At 37.4% G+C, this 16,303-nt stretch overlaps 1 protein-coding gene across 4 annotated transcripts in view; it reads right to left on the reverse strand.

Moving 5' to 3' along the window:
* Nucleotides 1-651: 651 nt before the first annotated feature.
* LOC115215224 (neprilysin) overlaps nucleotides 652-16,303 on the reverse strand; it is a 107,612-nt gene continuing 91,960 nt past the window's right edge. For all 4 annotated transcript variants that reach the window (XM_029784444.2, XM_029784443.2, XM_029784442.2 and 1 more), the window contains exons 18-22: nucleotides 13,016-13,146; nucleotides 12,095-12,160; nucleotides 9,804-9,902; nucleotides 7,733-7,809; nucleotides 652-884 (exon numbers count right to left, since the gene is read on the reverse strand). In XM_029784444.2, the coding sequence (XP_029640304.1) occupies nucleotides 785-884; nucleotides 7,733-7,809; nucleotides 9,804-9,902; nucleotides 12,095-12,160; nucleotides 13,016-13,146 (473 nt within the window). In that variant the 3' untranslated portion in view covers nucleotides 652-784. The remainder of the gene's footprint in view (nucleotides 885-7,732; nucleotides 7,810-9,803; nucleotides 9,903-12,094; nucleotides 12,161-13,015; nucleotides 13,147-16,303) is intronic.

The following is a 16,303-nucleotide window of genomic DNA, read 5'->3' on the forward strand; positions in this document are numbered from 1 at the left end:
TCGTCATCTCTTAACTATAGAACAAACCGTTATTCTTTAACGCAGGCAAATGAATTTACAACGAAAAATTCAACAGCTGGATCATTTTGTTGAATTGGAAACTGAAACATACTCCAGTAAATCGCAGCGGCAATTTAGTCGCGTTTTAAAATTTCATATTGTAAACGCATATGTATTTAATACAATTAACAAGACTTACACGATCTCCATACTTCTACCGCAAAAGTGTAAAGCAATCACCAAATTTGAAGACGTACATTTGAAAATGAAGGTCTATTTGACTACAAAAATTGCATGTAATCTAAAAAGAAATGTATTTTTATTGGACAATTATGTTGCATCCAATTTATGTTATACTTTTTTTTCTTGGAAACATATTTAGGTGTAAGAGTATATTGCTCATTATTTTCGTAAATTAACTTACCATCTACTACTACTACTACTACTACTACTACTACTACTACTACTACTAATAATAATAATAATAATAATAACAACAATAACAGCATTAATAATAATAATAATAATAATAATATTAATAATAATAATAATAATAATAATAATAATAATAATAATGATATTAATAACAACAGCAACAACAACAACAATAGTAATAATGATAATAGTAACAATAACAACAACAATGTCAGCAACAGTAAAAACATTATAAGCGATAATTATTTTCTTCTTGAGTTAAGGAAAGTGAAATTAAAACCGTTCTCAAAATGTACGAGGTTAGTTTAAATATTTAGTCATTAAATTGTTATTTTTTTTTTTCGTTATTTCACCATATTTCAATTTTCTTCGATGGATTCATCCAAGCATCTTTAGGACAGCCGTATTCAACCGAAAACTCTTTAAAATTCTGTAACGTTACAGTGGTTCTGCAATATAGGAAGATATGAATAAAGCATAAATATTGTAATATTTATGTATACACATGCATGCACATACACACTAAATAAAACTTCTACACTTTATCACGGTGATCATATACCTTGAGAGAATTAAAACACTTCGGATTATTAGAAAAATACACCTGCTTTATGAGAATGTTACGCATGGAGATAATGTTAATACATTCAATGTAGAGACTCACAAATTCTTGAAATAGAAATGTTTATCACATCAGAAGGAGATAAGTCTTACGTATTTTCATGTAACTATCTTTATTTTATAATCAGTGCATAAAATTGCTCAAACTCAGGACAACATATTCATTGTTTGTTGTAAAACTAGCTCCCGAGTGTTGTATTACGATCCCGATAATACCATAAAAATAAGCAAATCCTTCAAAGTTTAAGTTTTCAAATAAATGATATGCTATAAAAGGGGTCACACATGTTCCATTTGGAAAGATATGCCAGGTGAAGAAATCGATGTTAGTTAGATTTAATTTGAACGTCTAGAAGTAGGTGACTGTATAAAGACACTAGCAGCAAAGAGTGAATATTAGCAGAAGGCTTAGCACATATGATCAATGCTAGCCACGTGATACATAAGTGCGAGGGGTGCTGAAAAGTTCCTGGATTGGCGTAAAGGAGGACCAGTTAATTATGATTTTATTCGACGTATTCCACCTTCAGATTCATGCGTTTATTGTAGGTGCCAAGTTTACCTAAGCCTTAGTGCAGCTCTTTATCTAAGCCGTGTAAAAGAACTTGGAAATTTGAGCCTCCAACCAGAGTTTTCGCGACAATCTTAAAGCCAAAATCTTTTCAACGCCACCCCGTATATCTACTACATCGCCGCACATGTTGTAATTGGAATATCAGACAATTATTCGAAACAGCAACATAATAGAGAAACTGACAATAACTTATGTGCATTTCTTGTTTTTTTTTAATGGTGATTGAAGGGAAGTTTAAACCGTAACTTTATGACTATTTAAATATTACTAAGTCAACATTACAATGCATTTAATACTTTTAGCTTTGCTACTAAATACTAGATATCTATGACTACCAACATCAATATATCAGATATATTCTGTGTGGATTCTGTCTGCTTTCCATTCAACTTTGTATGTTGGTAGCGATAGGCTTGGAATTTTCCAGCATTAGACTGCGTGATATTGTCCACGCCTCACCCATTATATTGCGTCTAACTCCTGCTGCAGGTGTGCAACCTCTCCAGAATTCTATATTCTCTGAGTGATTTTTGAATTATCTGCACACCTAGCAAGGGAGGCTGAGTAGCTGAGAGTATGACTGATGAGGGCCACTATCAATAGCAGTGGCACCAAGACAGTGCTTTGTGGGACACCGAGCATTATTTGCATTTCCTTGGAAGTAGCTTCGTTGGCAGCCTCCATCTGACTTCATCCTTTTCAGAAAATCGTGTAGTTTTCCGAGATTACGCAGTCATGTAGTTTTCCGATACCATAATTGACTTAACGTCTGTTGCAAAGTCGAGTTGTTGAGGAGCTGCATTCGCTCCCAGTCGCAGTGCTGCAAGAGCTGTATAAGGCAGCTTCTGCCTGGTCGAAAACGATGCTGGGTGTCTGTCAGTAAGTTATTCGTTTCAAAGAATAACTTCTGACTGCTCGTTTGTGACTTTGCTGATGTGTTTGGCCTATAATATTTAGAATCTGCTCCTCTCTCTTCTTTATGAACAGGGCGTAATATTCGCTCCCCCAGTTTGTTGAAAGCTTGCAGGGAAGCTGTGAAGAAGAAGCTGCAGTGGTTTTGCAAGACGAGGTTTGCATGATCTCAGAAGGATTACTGGCTAACCATCGGGGCCAGGGGCTGTGTTTCGGTCTGTCTCATCTATAGCTAGTATTACACCCTCTTTTTGATGCCGAGGTAATCAACTCTTACTCTCCCCCCTTGTTACATCTGTAGTGGCAAACAACTTTACAGTCTTTCTGACTGGCATGTACCGTAAGGGTAGTGTGAAAAAACTTTTGAATTGCCGTTCAGTGTTTCATTTGTACTTATTGGGTTTCCTGAGAGGGAACCGTCATTTTAGGAGAATGGGTCCTACCTTGCAACGCACGGAGGGAGTTCCTTTGGCATACTTAAAGAAGGTTTTAGGGCTTCGATTTTATATTTTTATTACCCAGGCTTCTTTGTCTGCCATTTCTTCTTCATGGGAACATTTCAGATGCTTCTCATTTTCCAGCAGTGTTTTCCCAGGCACTGACATTGAGTTCTCTGTTGAACTGTTCTGCAATCTTTGTACGTCATCTCATAAGAGCTCATAAGCGCTTTTCCTCCACTAGGAATCTTTTTTTTCATGTGTTGTGGCCTTATTGTCTGAGACACATTTATAGCATATGGCTTGCAGTAGGAAAAGAGAGCCCAAACCTATCTAATGATCTCTACCTCAATTTATTTCCACTCTGTTTCGTGGAAGTTCAGATTGGATAGATTTTGGGTGCTTTTCATAGGCTGCTTGCCTGCAGGTTTCTTTGGGTCATGCACTGTCAGTTCTATTCTATTCTGATTCTAGAGTAGCGTCGGTGTCACTTTCACATTATGGACGAGGTCCATACTGTTTCTGAAGCAGAGATCAACTATAGCGTTTGCTGTGATTGGATGGAGTATAACTTGATCTGGGTATAGCTTACTCGGATTAAGCAGGGATTCCACCTGTCTTTGTTCACATCGCATCATTCCCTTAGGCCTTCTATGTTGGACAAGTTGAAGTCTCCTATGAAAAGTATGCTAATGTACTGTTCTAATTTGGTCAATACTTCTATTTTCTTGCAAGGCAGTCATCAAATAGGTCCGGGTGATTTGGAAAATCTAGAGGTCGATAAGTAGTACATATAACTATATCAAGTTGTCCTATACTTATAGTTAATGTGTCACAGGCCGAGCTGCTGGATATTGCAACTACACCATGACTCCTCTCTTTTCTTTCACTTTGCAATATAACATATTCTGGAACGTGCATTTCTGCATATGCGATGTCGGGTTTTTAGGTGCTTTTCAGTGAATGCTACGCATAAGACGGGAATTTTGTTTACATTCGGTGGAGTAGGTGTCCCTGGATTTCCATAAGATTTGGAGGGCTCCACTGAAACTCCAACAGAAATTCCTCTTGTTACAGCAGTACTATTTGCCGAAACTATTTTATAGTCACACGCAGGTGCTGCTGTCAAGAGGAATTCTCGAAAGACTTGACACGGTCATCCGTGTGGGAGCTAGGCGGATTCTTCATCTCCCGAATACCACTTCTTCCTTTCTATATAGCAGACAGCGTCATGGCGGATTAAGTCTTCATCAGATGGTAAGGTTGATCCCTAAATGTGTCATCAGGCGTAATATTTGCCGTGTGACGTCGGGATACGCCTCCGGGAAAAAGATTGCTGATTCTGCAGGATTAGCAATTAATAGCTTCCTTCGACTTGCCGTTGCTCCCAGCTGACGCTACCGAATACGACCCTGACATCCGGCTGGTGGACTCCCATAGATGGGCGGCCCAGCTGGTGCACGGGGCGTGTGCGGAGGCGTTTCGTGGGGATGCAATTGGCAATAGTTGGATAAGTAGATCGGGTGGGATTACGGAGAAGTGCTTCTTGAGTTTACTCAAGATGCGCTCCAACGAATTTCCCAACCGGAAGAACTTGATACGTGGTGGCCGAGGAGACTCCACGTGTACAAGGTGTTGAGTAGGGGTGGAGTTTGTGATGCTCTTAAAGGTTTGTAATCTTGGAGCGAAATAGTGTACATATATACATGTGTGTGAATGTTTGCATATATATATATAATATACACACACATACACACACACATATATATACATATATGCATATATATATATATATATATATATATATATATACATATATTTGTTTGTATGCATGTATGCATATATATATATAATATATATATATATATATATATATATATATATATATATATGTATATATATATATATATATATATAACTTAGAATAACTTAGAAAGGTTTTTGGCCAGTATTGGCCCAGGCCATGTCTAACTTAATAGCACCACCTGGCGAAGTCTTTCAGTTCAGGATTTGGGCACCAAGGCCCATTCGAGCAGAGAGTTATTGTTTGCGGAGACATATCCGGGTGTGGGTGGTTTGTCCGGTACTGTTTGAAGGAATTTGTCCAAAGACTTCTTGAATTTTGTGTGGTCAGTTTCTTTTTTGACGTGTCCTGGTGTAATGTTGAAGAGAGCGGGTCCAATTGAGGTGAAATAGTTGTGCCGTATTGTCGTTATGTGATGCGATTTAGATTTTTGTTGTGGACGGATGGCACGTGGTCCAAGCCTTGGATGCATTTTGAAGGTGATGCCAACATCATTCGGACAGTGCTGATGGAATATTTTCCACATCATACAGATAATGTAGCGTTCACGGCGGCGTCGTTGGAGTGAATACAATTTCAGCTTCTCTAGTCTACCCCAGTAGTCAAGGTCTGACATGCCATCTATCTTTTTTGATTGACCTTTGGGGAGCTTCAATTCTCATAATATTTTGTTTTGTGTAGGGAGACCACAGTGGACAGCAGTATTCAAGGTGGGGTCGGGCAAAAGTGGAGAAGAGAAGGATAATAGCGTGGGAATCTCTCGACTGGAAGGTTCTGAGAATCCAGGAACACATTCTGCGGGCCATGTCAACTTTGCTGCTTATATGTGTAGCCCAGCTTATGTTGTTGTCCACTGTTACTCCCAGGTCTCTGATGTTGTTGGATGCCATGAGAATTTCTCCAGAAGGAAGAGAGTATGGGAGTTTCAGAGCGTCCTCCCTTCCAAAGTGGATCAGTTCGAATTTGTCTTCATTTAGCAACATGTTATTCTTTTCCGCCCATTGGACAACAGCCAGTAGGTCTGACTGAAGGTTTATTCGGTCATCCACGCCATTGATGACCTTCTGGAGCTTGGAATCATCAGCGAAGGTTCTGATGTTGCTGTGTTTGATGGTGTCAGTAATATCATTTATGTAGATGATGAAGAGAAGTGGGCCCAACACAGTGCCTTGTGGGACACCACTGCTGACTTTGGCTGGGCTGGATTTGACTCCTTCGACTACAACATGTTGGGTTCTGTTAGAGAGGAAGCACTTGATCCATTGCAGCAGCTTTCCAGTGACACCAATATTGGACAGCTTTCTCAGAAGGATCTTATGATCAACCCTGTCAAAGGCCTTGCTGAAATCAAGGTAGATGACAACAGTGTTGGAACCCTCTCCCAAGGCTCTCAAAATGTCATCAAAATGATGCAGTAGCTGCGTCAGGAAATCTCTCCCATTACGGAATCCATGCTGGTTGGGGTTCAGCATATTATGACTCTCAAGGAAGTGAGTCATACGCGATCTCAGCACCCTCTCAAATACCTTGATGATATGAGAGGTGAGTGAGATTGGACGGTAATTCACGGCAAGCGATTTGTTTCCTTTTTTGAAAACTGGGACAACAGGACTGGGATAGAAGGTCTTCTGGTATATATCCAGCATATATATATATATATGTGTGTGTGTGTGTGTGTGTGTGTGCGTGTGTGTGTGTGCGTGTGTGTGTGTGTGTGTGTGTGTGTGTGTGTGTGTGTTGTGTGTGTGTGTGTGTGGAGGCGCAATGGCCCAGTGGTTAGGGCAGCGGAGTCGCGGTCGTAGGATCGCGGTTTCGATTCCCAGACCGGGCGTTGTGAGTGTTTATTGAGCGAAAACATCTAAAGCTCCACGAGGCTCCGGCAGGGATGGTGGTAATCCCTGCTGTACTCTTTCACCACAACTTTCTCTCACTCTTACTTCCTGTTTCTGTTGTACCTGTATTTCAAAGGGCCGGCCTTGTCACTCTCTGTGTCACGCTGAATATCCCCGAGAACTACGTTAAGGGTACACGTGTCTGTGGAGTGCTCAGCCACTTACACGTTAATTTCACGAGCAGGCTGTTCCGTTGATCGGATCAACCGGAACCCTCATCGTCGTAACCGACGGAGTGCTTCCATTTTATCCATTCCATATATATATATATACGGTGAGAGATAGTGAGAGAATGAGAAAATGGGAGAGAAAGACGAGATAGGTAGATAGATTGATAGATTGATAAATTCATGGATAGATGAATAAATAGAGAGAATGATAGATAAACAGACAGATAGGTAAATAATCAATTTTCCATATCTTTTACTGATTGAAAATATATATTCCTGATTACATACACACTAGTGTTTTCTTCGTAGGTTTTCTTGTACTACGGTTTCCTATCTGCTGGTGTTGACCTGTTATAAAAAAAAACTTCCTACATCCTCCTTCCCATTAAACTTTGCCCGCAACAATCCGGAAGATATTGATTTTCAACATTTAAAGGAGAATGTACAAATTATACCAGCAAAGTTAGAGGATGCTATCTCCATTGAAATGATGAATGGAAATGTCATCAGTGACTCGTAATTACCACTTGAGATAAAAAGGATGTCATGCAACATTTTCTTGAAGTGTTAATCACCACAATGTGTTTAAGCCACCTTTCCTAAATTAGAGGAAATCGGGAAGGACATCTCTGTTCACATTATTACAGCATGACTAACATAAATCGTGGCTGAAAATGTGGCAAAATCAGCTTGAAGCAGCAAAAGTAAACGGGGCTTATATTTAGTTACACAAACTTTGGTCATAGTTTGATAGTCAGATCTGAAGTTACCGATATAGGAGGAAAGGGTGGTTCCAGTTTTCTGATGGAAATAGGTAACTCTCTTGCCAAATCATATTATTAACAGAAGGAATTACAATATGAAAACTTCGTGGATTTGTAGCTTACCTTGCTTTTGCCGGTGAATGAACATCTGTTTTCAGTTGAGATTTTAACAGATCCATAGTTCTAGACTCACACCAAACCTAATAAGTCGATTGAAAAAACATAAATAAATATATTCATCTAATATTTTCCGTAGTCATGAGGTCAAAGGTTCAATAGAAATGAAGTACTTAATTGCTTGCATATATCCTGAAGTAGTCACATGTGTAACTACAATCGGCAACAAGTGAAGGTAGAAACCTAACAACTGCGTTAGTTAAAGAGACAGGGTTAGAGACAGTAACAATCGGATGAGAACAAATAAATACACGCATTCCAAATTATTTTAAAGTAATTAATATTTATTAGTCCAAAAGTAAATAGAAGTAACTGCATTGGCAAACACTTGTTGCAGTGACTAATTTGGCAATTTAATAAGCGTTGTTATCTTATACAAATCTTCGTATCAAAATTAATTTCCTATTCAGAGAAAGTTTAGATCAATCTACACGAAGCGATAACAACTACACAAATCGTTTTTCTACTACAATCATTTTTGTAGTTAGGTGAGGACAGGTTGTTCGCCAAATATGAACTGCATATTCACATTTTAAACTACGAGAATGAGTTAAGAACGAATAAATACATCGATGATTTGATTTTCGCTGTTTTGCTTACTCTTTTACTCTTTTACTTGTTTCAGTCATTTCACTGCGGCCATGCTGGAGCACCGCCTTTAGTCGAGCAAATTGACATCAGGATTTATTCTTTGGAAGCTTAGTACTTATTCTATCAGTCTTTTTTGCCAAACCGCTAAGTTACGGGTACGTAAACACACCAGCATTGGTTGTCAAGCGATGTTGGGGGGGATACGGACACATACACACACATATATATATATATATATATATATATATACATATATACAACGGTCTTCTTTCAGTTTCCGTCTACCAAATCCACTCACAAGGCTTTGGTCAGCCCGAGGCTCTAGTAGGTGGGACTGAACCCGGAACCATGTGGTTGGTAGGCAAACTACTTATCACACAGCCACTCCTGCGCCTATATCTCTTAAATATAATCTCGTCAGCGATCAGCACACATTATCAGATACGTTGTTTGCCGAATTCTATAGATAAGAACGAATGTTCTTGCATATATACATATATTCGGGTGAGATTCTGACTAAAGAAACTCAGTCATACCAAAACACCAGCGCCTCAGAGAGTAATACATAACTGAATTGTATGTCATGTCAACAGATATTGAAAGTCAACAGTATATAATATAGTCATGCTAAAATCTGCAGATATACGTTCAGAATGAATGCTTTCATTATTGCTTTCATTCTCCCTTTTTACATGCTCATAATGGCATAAGAGTTAAATTCATAATTTCTAAATATACAAAATATATTCAAGTTATTCTCTACCGTAGATGCGGAATACCTAAGCATTTTTTGTATATCGTTTCTCTACATCCCGCAAATATACAACTCACTACACACACTCGAAAAGAAATGATAACTATTTATAATTATTGGTATAATTTCATTTGGTTTTTCTCGCAATATATAAAAGAATGCAATCAAATATTGCAAGGAAATGTGTGCATATCTTTTCTAACTATAGTTTGTTCGTTGTGTTGCAAATAAAACTATGATAGCTACTTCATAATGGTAATGCTATACTTTGAAAATAGAAAATTGTTTTCATTGAACAAATTCTGACAGTCTTTTGTTTGAAGCAGTGTGCATACTGTGGCGTAATGTTAGTCGTTTGTAAGTATATTGTGAGGCAAAAAAATGAGGAAACTGCCATGATTGTGGAGCTTCCAAAATTCTCAAAAAATGTCCAATAGGAAAGCAGATGTTTCGAGAAATATTAAATGACGAATGGTAAGACCTGTTAAAATTGTAATTTCATTTTTAAGAAAGTACCCGGAGCAAAGAGATAAACATTTAGGCAGCATATTATATTTGTCATCTTAAAATCACAAACATGAATAAAGAAAAGGTATAGAAAATACACAGACAATGTAGCTTTATGTTGAAAGCTTATTATTTTAGTTGCGTAATCTGTATTTGAAAACTGACCTGAGTAAAACTGGTGAAGAATAATTGCTCACTGCTCAAACTAAGGCCGGGGACGGTAGTCTTTTCCCACTTTGTATCACTTTTCCACATGCTATAAGCCTGTTAATGGGAAAGATCAGAAAAAAAACCCAAACAAATAATGATTTTTAAACTTTGTCACCATATCAGATATTTTGGAATAAATAAATGTAGAATATGTTGATTACAGTATTTGGCCGGAACAAATTTTATCAAAAGCAAAATTATACACGTTAAACTCCAGAACAACGGATATGAAACCCAGAATAGAAAAAAGCTGCAACTGTATACAGAAATGATTATAATTCAGTAGACTATTATCAGGTCATCCCATAAGTTCTGACCAAATTTTGAATAAAGAAACCAAGTTATCAAATGTTATATTTAATTGAAATTTAATCATCAATGTACTACTTTCCCTGGTTATCCATGACTTCCTTCCGTCTATTTACAAGCTTTTTAATCTCAGTGTAAAACTCATTTGGTTTCAAAGTGAAGGACTCTGAAATGTCAGTTTCGACCTCCCCCTAGCTTGTGAAAGTTATGTGCCCCAAATGTTTCTGTAAACTACTAAACGGATGGTGGTCTGAAGGAGCAAGGTCGGGAGAATAAGGTGGAGGAGGAATTTTTTCCCAACCAAGCTCTTCGATTTCTATGATGTGATCTTTGCAGTGTGGGGTCGCGCATTGTCCTGATGAAATATCACTTCTTTTCCATTCACTAAAGCGGGTCTTGTTTTCTTCAAAGCTTGGTTCAAACGCTCTAATTACTGACAGTAGACTTGAGCATTGATTGTTGCATTAGGTGGTAACAATTCAAAGTGAATTACTCGTTTGCAATCCCACAAGAGAGAGAGAAGAACCTTTTTTCCATGAAGTTCCCTTCTCGCTTATGGTTGAGCGTTTTCCTTTTTACGAAGCCACTATTTACGACGTTTAACATTTCGATAGAAGATCCATTTTTCGTCACTAGTCACAAGTCTATCCAAAAAGGGTGAAATGTGTTCGCGAGAATGAAGAGAAAATCAGATATCAACTCGTGATTTGCGGTTGCTTTCGGACAATTCATGAGGCACCCAATTTCCAAGTTTAGGAACCTTTCCAAGTTGTTGAAAATGACGATGAACAGTTGTATGGTTTGAACTAAGCTTTATTGCCAATTCTTAAACTGACAATGCAAGATTTTCTTTAAGTAATGCCTGAATGAGCTTATCATCAAACTCAACTAGATGTCCTGTTCGATCTTCATCTTCAAGGCTGAAATCTCTACTTCTGAATTTTGCAAACCATCTTCTGCAAGTTCTTTCATTCAAGCATTCTTTCCCATAAACTGAGTGTATGCTTCGAATCGCTTCGGCTGCAGAGTTTCCTTTTCTGTACTCATAAAGCATTATGTGCCTTAAATGCTCTTTGGATATGTCCGTGTTAAAAAGGATTTTAATCAAAGAAATTTTAAATCTATTATTCTGTAAAATAATATTTAATTAGTTTAAATGTACACAAATGCATAAAAATAATTTTAAATTTCATTAGACATTCTAATATACTATTAAATTTCATTCAATTTTAAAAGAGATAAAATCATAAAAGCATTTTTACTGACATTTAAATGTAATCTAAATTCCTCAGAAATGCCATGAGTACAATTCTCTGTATGTACATTTACGTAGTATCACATTTACACACCTGTCAAAACCATAATAAAGCACCTAAACATGCATGTTTATATCAATAAACTAAATAAGTACAAATAAATATATAAACAGAAATATCAGAATAGATCATGTTATACCGATACTCAGTTGCTCATTATTCAGGAAGATAATGCTGTGTTTTATAAAGACACTGCACTTCTTTAACTTTGCGAATATTTCAGTCAAACTCTCACTGTTTGAATATACTTGTTTAATTGTTTTTTATTGCAAGAGATAAGTACACATGCATACATAAGCCTCATATGTATATACACTAGCACACGAGGACTTGAAATTCTGCATAAATTATTTGCATCTCTACTCCATTAGATTACGCATAGAATTATCTTTTCCGTATTATGTGATATCATATTCGTACACTTATAAATATAGTCGTTAGTTATCACGTATTGTACAAAACTGAGGATTGGCCATATTGACTGATATAGAAATATATATGTACAAATATATAGTAATTTCTGTACCGCATATTAATTTAACATAGACTAGTGTAAAATATAAAGCAACAATATAGATAATTAACGAACATCTAAGACACCAAAAATTATGAATTACTTACCAAAAATGAAACTTTCATACCACTAAGGTCAGCAATATTTTCACCAAGAGTCAAAGTACCATTGACCTAATACACGAGTAAATAATGATTTTTTTTAGTAATATTGGTTTTCGTCAACGATTTCAAAAGATTTACCCTTTAATTATAAAAGTTAACATGTGAAGAGGGTTGTTATTACTACTTATATGGAGTCGATGTTTATAGAAAGAAGCATTTCTCTTATGAAACAACGGTTAACATAATATTGGATTGGTAACTTAGTTTTGGAATTTATTGCGTTTTTAAGCTTTGGAATTATTCTTTTCGAGAATTCTATTTTCGAATCATTTTGGGATCTATTTTGTTTTCTAGTTAATTCTAATTAATTTTCGTTAATTTTCAGATCATTAAAATGGTATGTCAAATTAAGAAAAAACAGCATTTTCGACACCTCCTTCTTTTTACTTTTAATCAAGGTTCTAAGGCCGCAAAAGCTGCTCGCGACATTTGTGCTGTGTATGGAGAGGGTGCCATAACTGAAAGAACCGCTCGTAATTGGTATGCCAAGTTCAAAAATGGAAATTTTGACCTCAAAGACGCAACTCGTTCTGGCCGTCCAGTTGAGTTCTATGAAGAGCGATTAAACCAACGTTTGCACGAAAATTCACGTCAGCTTCCACACTGCTATACATAAGCATCTTTACTCGATTGGAAAGGTTCAAAAGTATGGAGCATGCTGTAAGTGACAACAACAAAAATCAACGAGCTACAATCTCCGTTGGTTTTCTTACTCGTCACCGCACAACTCATGGACACAAGCAACGATTTCTTTACCTCTTGTACAAAATAAATGCTTGTTTTATTCACTATGGAATCGAATTGATACTACTAATGCATAAAGAAGGTTGAACATTCGGTAAAAAATAGACCAGTTATACTTACAGTCTTATTTGCTCTTGGCATCAGGAAATCAGAATAATCTTCAATGAGTTTCTCCGTTCGTTCGTCAAATTTTACTTGTGAATCGTTCGTTAAAACATTGCCAATATTTCCCTTTTCGTTAAATTTTATACCTAAATTAAATTGATTGGTAAAGTAACATTTACTGTAGAGTTTAATATTTGAAGGTGTATATCTACGTGTTAACACAGTCGATTATATTTTTATATACTTGTAGTGAAGAACATAACATCACACAAGCCTGCCCGATAAACAGAAAGACAAATACTGATGGATTGTGATCTCAATACTGATAAATAACAAACTACAAAATCTTACATTTCGATGAATGTAATTGTTTACTTCACCACCTCTACTAGATTGGAACATATTTTGTCAACCCTTTGAAAGATGAAACTCAATATCCTGCTTGACGGACTTGAAAACGGATCTTAATTCAACTTACCAAATACCATGAAGCATTTTGACCCACATTCTAACGATTCTATCAATCCACTACTACGAACCAGCTCAAAAATGTAATTAAATTGGTTATCATACCGCATCATCGTTGATCTGAATGGCTATAAGTTAGTTTTCATAAACCGGTGGCACTAACATTTCTTACCATATAGTCAAAACCATCTCAGTTAGATTGTGAAATGCTGACATTTGACTACATTTAACTAGATAATCAGAACATATTTTATCAAGTTAGTAATTTACTGTTTGACAGTTTTAGTAAACAAGGAGGAAAGCAGCACCATTAAAACAACAGAATTCTGTAAGGCGTGTAAGATATAATAAATGGGCATGCAAACCACGTAGTAGGAGTAAATGCAGGCTATCAGATAAGTTGATTTCAGGTGGAGCAAGACACCAATTACAAATGGAGCTAGGATCTCGGGAGACAATTTCTCTGGAATGCCCAGATTTTCCCCTTAAAGTGCTTGATTTCTCTTATGCCTAGGTGACCAAATTAGCAGTTGGGTGATGAAGTATTTGGGAGGATGTTACAGCAATGTAATATCTAGATTTAAAAAAATTAGAAACAGTTTAAGGAGCAGTTATGATTGCGAGCAACAATGGTTTTATCACTCGAAATGAAAAGTCGACTGCATGATACTTGAGTGCAAAGTGCGCTACTGCACGGCAACGAGAGATGAGCTTAAATGACGGCTGAGGGAAGGCATAAAAAAAAAGAGAAGCAAGGTCTCAATATAACAGGTTAATGCGCGTAAAACATGCATAAATGCACTGAGAGACGCTGGATATAAGAGAAACCAGCTGTAATGTCCGAAAGAAGAAATTGCATTGATATCGCTATATGATACAGATGATGGATTACGGCTGCATAAGAAAATGCCGAATGATCACGATGAATACGGAGGTCAAGGAAGGTAATAGATGAAGCGGTGAAAAATGTTTTCAAGACGTTAAATCAGATGTAACTGAGCGAAGATTGCGTCGACTAGCGCCACGTAGTGTTCCTGAAGACTCAACCTTCTACGCCAGCTTAATATATACACCTGCCTCATGCATATTGCATTTTTTGTGAACGTATCGCCATCCAAAAGTTTCCCATTTTTATTTCTCATACTCCTCGACTATTTATTCTTTTAAACACTGGGCCTATTCTAGGTCCTCATTTTCTCTACTCACCGTACCACGATGTCCATAATTAACAGGAAAGTACACAATTTGTACTTTTCTACAGCTCCCCCACCTACAACCTACGAACTACATCTCCAGTCATGGTGCTTAACTCGCCCCACCTGATACCGTGCTTTCTTGTTCATGTTGAGTATATAACCAGGCCCCTTGTATATACCTCCTCCTACCGCCAAGAGGTAACTCCCCGCCTCCTCATACTCAACACCTTCATCCTCCATTTCACTCCCACTTTTTCTCTCACTTTTTCCGGCACAGGTGACACTTGGGGGGGGGGGCGTCCCTCAATGATCACCGGGTGCTTGAAACCAGCCATTGTCAAGAAATCTGGTAAAACCAGGTCTTCGACCGATTGGGCCCATAGGGTCAAAATTGCTTTTGACCCGACCCAATCGACCGCAGGCAGTATTTTTACATTCAAGAGCCTGGCAGGGCCATCAACCGGGCTCGACGGATAGAATCTTCTATCCATTCAGCCTCTATACCAGAAGGCGGCCCACACACCCAGGGTCTTGTCAATTTACACCCACAATAAGTGGGGAGAAACAAAATCTTCCTCCCATCTATATGTTGGCTCACAAATTTCTGAGCCTCCATAGGGGTGTCGAAAAGCACGCACACCGTTGCGTACTTTGAACCCCTACAGATGAACCTATAAGTTGGCACAAATCCCGCCAACTCTTCTTCAATTTCACTCTGAGAGAATACACAGATGGTGTTGCGGACCTTGCAATAGGTCCGCAACACAACCATTCTCTCATCATAGTTTTTTAACCACTCCTTGGGGGCCACAATTCGCCACTCCCAGGCTTTCTTGCCATTAATAAAAAAAACCTAAAATATAAAAGGCCATAACAAAGTCAAAATGTTCAAATATATGTCTCTAATGCAAACACAAAAAAGAGCAGAAAGACAAACAAGAGAAAAAGAACGAAGGAACACAGTTCAAATGACAACAAAATTCAACACTGGTAATCCTTTGTAGCATAGTTAAAAATCTCTTGCAGCACAAAAATAGCAGCAAAATATTCCTCCAATTCTGGTTGCACTCCAAATGGTAAAACCCACGAAGTGCACACAACCACATAAAATCATAAATTTTCGGAAGGACACGCCTCCCGAAAACACACAATTCTCACTATAAAGTGAGACTTTTTGTACGACCTCTGGCAAACAAATGCCTGGAAGACCCTTGATCGAAAAAAATAATTCAGTGTTAACAACAGCTCTCACTAAGTTCCCAAAAAGGACAAATGCCTTACCTGTGGTCGTACGTCAACTTTTTCAATTTTTCAGGACGGCTTCACAGCACGTCTTGATAGTTCTCTTTCACGGAAGTAACTAACAAACTCGCGTGCGTAAGCAAGCTACTTACTTCACAGCAACTCCTGTGCCTATGTTTATATATTTGCAAATATTTTCAGATGTGAAATTTTATCAATTTGAGTGTTATTGTAAAATGGATTAGATCGGAAGCGCTATAAAATATAATAAAATCCTGGAACTTAAAGCATCTGTATATCAAATTGCTACAGTCGATTGGAAAAAGTTTACTAACTGTAAATTATTTGCAGATATTTTTCAGAAATCACTTATACCACACTATTCGTCTGCGTACTA

Source organism: Octopus sinensis, linkage group LG8, assembly GCF_006345805.1.
Source record: "Octopus sinensis linkage group LG8, ASM634580v1, whole genome shotgun sequence".
Lineage (NCBI taxonomy): Eukaryota > Metazoa > Mollusca > Cephalopoda > Octopoda > Octopodidae > Octopus > Octopus sinensis.